Genomic DNA, 8,712 nt, shown 5'->3' with positions numbered 1-8,712 from the left:
ACGGAGGAGCCCGAGCTGCCTTGAGCCAGCCAGCGCTCCAGGCCTCGCGGAAATACCCGGGGACTTGCGGTCACGGCGAGCCGCTGGGTGGGCGGCTGGGTGCTGTGGCGTCTCCCACGGCCCCATCTGAGGACTCGCCTTGGCTCTAAGGCCTCCCTCTGCTGGCCAGCGGCTCCCCTCAAGGTCCAGCGGGGACCCCTCCCTGTGCTGCTGAGTATCTCATTCCCTCTCTGGGCCCTCGCGGCAGGTGCACGTTGGTGTTTGAACTGTCCGCCCCCAGTGTCCACAACCTCCATCCCCAAGGCTCGTATGTCCCCAAGGTCCTCCCGGAGCTGGCTGGCATGGCTGCCTCCTTCCCGGCAGGCTGGGCCTTACACCCAGGAGGCATTCGGGTGAGTGAATCCAGGCCTCGCCCCGCACCCCGCACTTGGGGAGTTGAGGTCAGGGCCAGAGGAGGAAGGCCTGTGCCCTGGGGAGGGGGCCGGCAAGGGCTCAGGAGCCACAGGGCCGGAGTCTGAACCCCAGGCCCGTCCAAGCAGACCAGCTCTCGGCATCGCACCCGCGGAAAGGGGACGCTGACAGGGCTGCTGTGGAGAGAAATGGGGCCTGGGGTGGGTGAAGCGGTGCAGTGAGCCCCAGGACACGACTGCCGTCCACCGTGGCCACCCTCGCGGCCATGGTCCCTCAGAGCCTGTGCCAAGTGGAGAAAAGAGAACTGCGGGACGGGACCCCCTCGTGAGGACAGATGGGAGCCTTGTGCTGGGGGCCAAAGATGGCGAACGCCGTGACAGTGAGCTGCGCGGTCCCTGGGGAAGGTCAGCGGGGAGGCCAGTCCTGGGGCGGAGGGTGCGGAGGTCCCCAGGGCGCGGACACCGGAGGGGCGGCAAAGTCCGCCTGGGGACAAAGAAGGCAGGAGCCCCAAGGGCCGCATACTTTCTGGCCAGGACTCGACAGGCTCCTTCCCCGGCCTCCAGCCCTTGGTTCCAACCACCCAGCGCCCCACCGGCGGACGTGAGCACACACGTGACCTCTCGGACACTTACGTTCTCAGCCACGGACAGGGACGGAGGTGCACAGCAGCCCGGGAGGAGCCCACGGTCACTTGGAGGGTGGCGGTGGTGCCGGACCGCGACACCAGCACTCCGAGCAGGCTCCAGGGTGAGTGTGCACCAGCTGCTGGGTCGGGCGCAGAGGTGTGAGCAGCGAGCCTGGCGGCACGCGGCACCAGGCCACGGGGGTGGGCAAGTCTGAGGTTCCCCTTCAGCTTGGGGTGGGGGCACACGCAACTCCCAAATCCCTTGACCAAATTAACTCCTTCACTGAACTGGGCCTCGGTGGATCTTCAACCAGCACGACGCTCCAAGTCAGGTGTTGCCACACTTTAAGGTGGGAACTTCAATTTTAAACCAAGCGACAGTGAACACAAGGAACAATTTTACATGACTTTTATTTAATAAAACCACATATTTACAGTTCAAAAAGTCCTAATTTGATAGACTTTACTAAATAAAATTAAAGGTTAACTGTACAGGCAATTAAAACATGATATGTAGCAAGTATTATCAGGAATTTTTCTATCAGCAAACTATTTAAAATAGTCAAAAACTGAGCAGTTAAAAAGTACCATTTAAAGTGAACAATGTTTCTAGGTGAGCTTTCAGGGACCGGTGGGGACGCAGCTTTTGACCCTAAAGTGCCAGACGCGCCAAGGTCCCGAGCCTGAAGTCCTGGAAATCGCGGGCACAGGAAGGGGAAAATGCAGACTTCCAAAGGGGCGTGGCATGTCTACTTGTTTCCAGTTTTCCTCAACGGTAGCGTCCAACAGAGATGCCCGGCCGGGTGCCCTCTGCAGCCCTCTGCGGAAAGGGGCCACGGGACCCTGCGTGGGGACTCAGGACCCCCGGCCTGTGAGGGGGACACATCAAACCGCAAGACCTCACGTGGTCCCTGAACAGGTCACGAAAACCTCTCCCGAGCTAAAGATTCGCTAAGGACTCCCGGTCGGCATGGGATCCCGTTTAAAAACTTAATGCATCAGTAGTGACGTAAATCGAAAGAGATTTAACGTCCAACTGTTGGGACAAAAAAGGGTTAAGGGCTGGGTTCTGAATGCACGTGACGTCCCACAAACGCGTTCCGCGGCAGTGGCACAAATGCCCCTGTGGCGTCGCTTCCTGTCCCGATTTAGGAACATCTTTATGTACAGTAAGAAAATATATACATCTTTCCGGACAGAACGCCCACATCACGGAACGCAAGTCAGCACGTGTGGGAGGAACGGCCGGGCCGGGCGAGGGGCCGGCTCAGTGTGGGTTACATTCAGCATCGCGGTGTCCGGGGACGGCTGCGTCTAGAAGCGCGAGGCCTCGGTGAAGACGGGACGCCCCCCTCCCCGCCCCCAGAGGTCGGGAGAGTCAGCACTTGAAGGCTGAGGCAGAAAGTGTATCCAAGATGATCTACAACCTCCTGGGAGAACTCGGTTAAGCAGACACGGGGCGAAGGCAGTTCGAGAAAACAGGACACACGGAAGAGGGCTGGGGTGAAGGGCACGAACGGGGCCCCGGCTCCGCAACTGGCCGTCGCACCTGCGCGTGTCGGCAGCGGACGTGGCGGGCACGGAAAACCCGTAAGGGCGAGGTCACGGTCGGGCCCCGGCCCCCTGCCGGTCTCCTTGCCGCATGCCTGCTCTCGGGGCCGAGGGCGGACGTGCAGCTGAGGGGGCGGCGGAGGGCCGGGCGCAACCGACGGTGCCCTCGCCCCGTCCACGGGCACTCGCACAGCCCGGCTGGCACACGGGAGCCAGCTTCCACACAGCTGCCCGTCCTTTGGGCTAGTCCGTGTGAAACCGCTCGTGTCTTTGAGTTTGGATAAACAAAGCTCTTACAACGAAATTCGTAAAAGTCAGTCAAGGGAAAGTCAGAACAGGAAAGCTGCCGGCTGATGAACTTGGGGGAAACCAGCTAACGTGGGGAGAGGCGCACAGGACAAACACCGAGAGCCCCGAGTGGCCCGTCGTCCGTACCACTGGAAGCGTGCGGCCTGCTCATCGGCCCTCACCTCGGTCTACCTTGAAGCCGAGTACGTGAGGAGGGAACATCTGGTACCAGGACTGGTCCTGCCGTTCAGGTGACAACAGAAAGAGCAGCAGCCCGTGACAGCAAGGGAGCAGGCTCCCGCCCCCCCCCCCCCCCAAGCCGCCTGGCCTCCGCAGATGGGAGGCGTGGGGGTCCTCCCGGGCTCTTTCCGCCAGGTCTCGGGCCGTCTGTGTGAGCAGCTCTTCTGCTCAGGAGCTGGAGGGCGCAGCAATCTCGGAGAGCACGGGGGCCCCGGAACCTCAGCGTGCATGGGACTCGTGCTGGGATTCTGTCAAGGCCACGATGGAGAAACGCCAACCCAGAGGTCACGTCGAATCCCAGGGAGCCCTCGGGCACTCGTGCGTGACCGCCCTGGGACAGCCCATTCTCCTTTCCCACAAGCTTGGGTAGGTGGGCTGTGAAAACGTCACCTCCAGCTCTGGACAGGTCGTCCCGAGAACGGAATCGACAACCCCTTCCCTACTCACGTACGTAAATGAGCCAATAACCTCTCCGAGGCCACCCCGGGAGGATTTCTCACACACCTTGGCTAAGGAAGACTGTAACGTACTTTTCATTAGTTGACATAAAAGCATGACAATTTAATTAACTTTCGCTGAAATAAGGTGGGGGAGGGGGGGATTAGCCACTGCCTTAGGTTTAAACCATGCAGAGTATGCAGTGTTGGCCCTGGTCAACACTGGCTCCTCTTTCCACCGAGCTTCTTAAGGCTAAGCCTTGGTGTAGTTCTTTGAAAGTTGTTTGTTTTGTTTAAGGCCAACTCCAGTGTTAGGATCACACGTGAAAACAGCCCGTTCTCGTCCGCGGTCAGCGCGTGCGTGCGTGCGTCCGAAGCCACGCGAGGTGCCACCTGGAGGTCTGCTCGGTGCCGAGCGCGGGTCCGCCTGTCCCCTCAGTGTCTGAGCGACGGGCTGCCTTTCTCCACGTCCCGGCTGTCCTTCTGCAGCGCGGTCAGTACCTGGAAGCACAGGGGACGCCCGTGGGTGATGTGCAAGGACACTGGACACAGGTGTGGCGACGGGACGCACGGCCTCCTAGCAGGGGCCTCTGCCTCCCCACGTCCGCCGCTGCCCTGGTCCGCCTTCAACACCCGCAGCCAGGGCCCTCTTCCCGGCGTGAGAATCCAACCGTGCCGCCTCCGGCTAACGTCCTACAACCATGTCCCAGCAGCCACGGTACCAATGTCCACACGGGGCTACAGGGTTCTCCTCCCACATCCGGCTCCAGCCCCTGGGCTCACCACCCCCAAGCCAGGCCACCCGCGCCAGCACGCCAACGAGCACCCCCGGACCGTTAGCGCGGATGCTCCCTGCCTGCCTCTCCACTTCAGCAGCAAACCGTGCTAACAGACCCGGGCTCTTCTGGGGCCCTCCCGAGCTTCCCCAAAGGGACTGGGCTCCCAACTCTGCGCTCTCTCGGCTGTTGGTTAACACCTTCGTTTTTAAAGACACTACATTCCACCGCGACGGCTTAACACAGCAGTGGCAACAGCGCGGGCTCCCTAAGTCGGCGCAGCTCGCGCACAGCGGCTGTTAGCACACAAGCAGCCCCGCAGTCAGGCACCTGAACGACGCGCGCTCACGACATCGGCTGTTCAAGCAGCACACACGTCCCAACCTGGATCTGCCTGATTCCAGAACCAAGCGCTCATCTCCTGAGGCCAGGCCCTGTGTGACTTCAACTGAATCACAAATTACATGGGGTAGAGCAGAAACATCTTCTGTAGGTTTCCAATAAATCGCACGGAAAGACTAACGGTAGATAAAGGTCCCCCTGTCCAGCTCTGCCTCCTTGGGACTGCCAAGCAGACGCGGACGTCTACTGGTTTTGGAAAGCTCGCCAGGGTCTTAACCCGAAGCACAGCATTTGGGAGAATGTATACAGACCACAACTCCTGTGGGACTTAGAACGGTACAAACTCGACGCCCACGTGCACCCCCAGCATCAGGCCAACGACTATCACGATCCCATTATTAGAAAACGTCCTACTGTTCACGAGCCTCTGACCTAGCTTTAACCAAACATTTTTACCTTGTCCTGAAACACAAGAAGCGACACAGAAGACCTGGGTTTCCTCCTTCCCTGCGCGTATGTGTGTGTGTGTGTGTGTGTGTGTGTGTGTGTGCGCGCGTGCGCGCCTGTCGGTGGGGGGGACACATGGGGATGTGTGGGCTGGGTACCAGTGACAAGCAAAGGAAGGTCGGCAGACCCATGACTGCACGTGTAGACAGGAAGCACAGTCCCACGAGCTGCACGAAGGCTGCCAGGAAAGGCCTCGGGTCCTGCCGCGACTTCAGGGAACCACCGTGAGCAGGTGCGTCAGGAAGACCGCAGCACACCCTCCCGCGCAGGGCACACGGCCCAGGCAGTGCCCCCCTTCCAACTCTCAACCATTGTGAACCTGGGGCCCCGTGTCTTCATTTCGCACCGTCCGCTTATTTCTTAACCAGAGGAAGGCTCTCTCTCTGCCTGTCACCAGATCCCTGTTAAGCGGACCGCCAGTCCTACTCACTCACGAGCCGAGCGTATTCTGTCCCAGTCTTACTGAGGCGTACTTCCTTACCGCGTCATCTGTCCGGTGAGAGCGTACCGCTCGCTCAGTGGCATGTAGCGTGTCCATCCACGCGTGCGACACTACCGCGGTCCGCTTTGGAGCGTCTTCACCGCCTCAAGAAGGACCCTGCGAACTCCCGTCCCCGCTACCCTGCCCGATCTCGCCCACTGCCTGGGGAACCACTCACCTGCCCTGGACTTGCCTACGAGCGGAATCATAGGGCACGTGGCCTTCAGCGTCTGTCTGGCTTTCTCACACACAACACACGGTTTTCAAGGCTCACCCACGTATGCAGCAAGGCAGCACGTATGCAGCGTTTCAGACATGCAAAGCCCATCACCCTCAGCACAAAACAGGGCCTCTCCCCGCCCCCAGTTAAGACCAGGGGAGCACCTCATGGTATTGCCCAAGGTCCCGTCACAACAGCCGTGCTTCTCCCCAAAAGAGCCAGACGGGAAGGGAGTCTGCCAGCCAGACCGAACAGCACATCACGGGGCAGCAAGGACAGAAGGGGCCGGCTCAAGGGCCAGGACAGCAGACCCAGGTGACAGGGGAACTTCCCTCTGGTTAATCAATGTACTCCATTGTACGCTTTCAAAAGGGTGAATTTTATGGTACATAAACTACATCTCAATAAAACTGTTATAAAAATAAATAGGCTGCTGGAGCCTGATCACCTTCGCAATATTACGACCAAACATAAACACCCGAACACGATCAAGCCGGTGGATCTAAGAGTCACTTTACAGGAAATCGCCCGTACTGAAGACCACGGTCAACACCCCTGCAAGGGTACAGCCAGCAAGATCCAGACCCTGGGAAACCCTGTAGATCCAATGACCTCATTTCTTCAATAAATACAGAAGGAGAGATAAAAGGTGGGGTAACCTATGTATTAAAATAAAAACAGAAGACTAAAAAGATCTTTCAGCTACCGGCAATGTGGTAGCTGGATCCAACCTTATTTGGATCTTGATTCAAACTAACTGTAAAGCCACGGATACCTGAGACTGTTAGAAATCTGAAAACTGACTGGCTGACAAAGATATAGGGTCTGTGATCTATTTTATTCTATTTTAATATGGATTTAAAATCTCCCACTAACACCCTGTCTCTCAAAAAATAGATAAACATTTAAAAAATTGCTTAAAAAAAATAAAGGTGGCACCTGGGGAGGCGGGGGGGGGCTCAGTCAGTTAAGTGTCTGACTTCAGCTCAGGTCATGATCTCATAGCTCTTGGGTTCGAGCCCCGGGTCGGGCTCTGTGCTGACAGCTCAGGGCCTGGAGCCTGCTTCGGATTCTGTGACTCCCTCTCTCTCTCTCTCTCTCTCTGCCCCTCCCCTGCTCATGCTGTCTCTCAAAAAACAAATACACGTTAAAAAAATCGTTGAAATCTCCCACTAACACAAAGGGTAAATGAGGGATGTGCTGTTTGGCATACACAGGGGAGTAGAAACGTCCACAGATAACTTCCCAGTGCGACCTGCCGCTCAGACAAGCTTTGAGCCTGTAAGGCTCAAATAAGCCTGTGAGAAGCAAGGCTTGTTTTTTCCTTTTTTGCCCAATAAAGACTTGGAACCAGACAACACCGGCTAATCGCCCAGGGGACAACCCTAGACGGGACGTCCAGAGGAGGTGAGAGGGATCTAGAAGGAGGCCCAGGTTGGACTCGCTCCCACAGGGCAGCTCAGCCACTCCCCCAACTCAGCCACCAGAGGGCCAGAGGACACAGCCCAGGGGAGCCACCCTTCAGCCCTCCTGCCCTCCGCTGACCGCTGAGGGCAAGCATTTCGCCTTTGTGGATCTCGTCTGTTGATCAGCGATGGGGGACAATCCCTTCCGCCCGGCGCCAAGCACAGCAGTGGCGGGGGGGGGGGGGGGGGGGTGGCGGCGCCTGGTTTTACAAAATGCCTTCTAACCTGTGGACAGCATAGTGGCCCCCCGGCGCCACTGCAGAATGACTCAGAGGCTTCTGTTACCCGCCCCTCCACCTGTCCATCCGATGACCCCCCCCCGTGGCAGAGCCCAGCCTCAAACCCAGGCTCCTCATCTCCGGTCCAAGGAGGACTTTCTTTAGGGAGGGCTGGTTTCTCAAAAGGCAGCAATGAACTTCCTCAGTCATGCTACTGAGCCAAACTGCTCTGCAGGGAAAAGAGAACGAAGGATCCGTTTACCTGAGCCCACTTCTTGTTTCGACTTTGCATCTGAATTGTAGCTATGGAGGCGAAAACTTCCTCCGCGGGCAGGTCCTCTGGGAGCCTCGTAAGGAACTGGGCTATGTGAATGAAGTCCATCTTGGTCAGGATGTCCTCAAACAGCTTCAGGATGCCCAGGGCCGTGCGGAACAGAAACTCCTCCCCGTCACGACAGAACACATCCCATATGCGACAGGCCAGGTCGAGGGGCAAAGACTTACTATATAAGGTAAAGATCCTGGAAAAAAAAAAGTTTTGAGTTTTTCAGGTTTCGGATGGCACAAAGAGTGAGTTCGGAATTCAGGCCTAATTCGTTAAGAACACTCCCTGAGTCAGTGATGTTCATACTTAGACACAAGGTGTGGGGGTCGAGGCCCGCATTCATTCTGAAGGCCGGTTTTATTAAAAAAGCACTATCAGCTTTCATGCAGATTCTCTGTACCTTCTCTATATTGCTGACTCTGATGGCATCCATTCAACAAGTATTTATCGAGAATCGACGATGTGCTTACTCTGTGGTAGGCGCTGGACCCAAGGTTAAGAGCTTAGAGTCTCAAGGAAATCAAAACAGTCAACAGAACCCTGTAACCAGTGTAGGCATGTGCACGTTACTTCTCAAGAGTGCTGTGTACTTTCTCCCCCTGGGAGTCTGTGAAGGAACAAAGCAAACTCTTCCACGAGAAACCGATCTTGTACTTAACGGAAACCATCAGGTGAAAAAGTGAAGCGCACAGGCACTCTCTTAAAATACGGTGACAATTACCATCCAAACTACCCAACAAATACCATCTTGGGTGACCAACTGCATCCTCGGGTTTAAGCATTTCTAACCCGGAAAGTGCCCGTGTCACAAAGCGAGGCGAATCC

General features: G+C 57.1%; 1 protein-coding gene across 7 annotated transcripts in view; it reads right to left on the bottom strand.

The window, feature by feature from the left end:
- Positions 1-1,428: 1,428 nt before the first annotated feature.
- Positions 1,429-8,712, bottom strand: part of TBC1D14 (TBC1 domain family member 14) — a 111,520-nt gene continuing 104,236 nt past the window's right edge. For all 7 annotated transcript variants that reach the window (XM_043573034.1, XM_043573033.1, XM_043573031.1 and 4 more), the window contains 2 exons: positions 7,825-8,083; positions 1,429-4,053 (listed from right to left, as the gene is read on the bottom strand). In XM_043573034.1, coding sequence (XP_043428969.1) covers positions 3,988-4,053; positions 7,825-8,083 — 325 coding nt within the window. In that variant the 3' untranslated portion in view covers positions 1,429-3,987. The remainder of the gene's footprint in view (positions 4,054-7,824; positions 8,084-8,712) is intronic.

This window comes from Prionailurus bengalensis, chromosome B1 (assembly GCF_016509475.1).
Source record: "Prionailurus bengalensis isolate Pbe53 chromosome B1, Fcat_Pben_1.1_paternal_pri, whole genome shotgun sequence".
NCBI lineage: Eukaryota > Metazoa > Chordata > Mammalia > Carnivora > Felidae > Prionailurus > Prionailurus bengalensis.
This window is presented reverse-complemented; position numbering and strand designations above follow the sequence as displayed.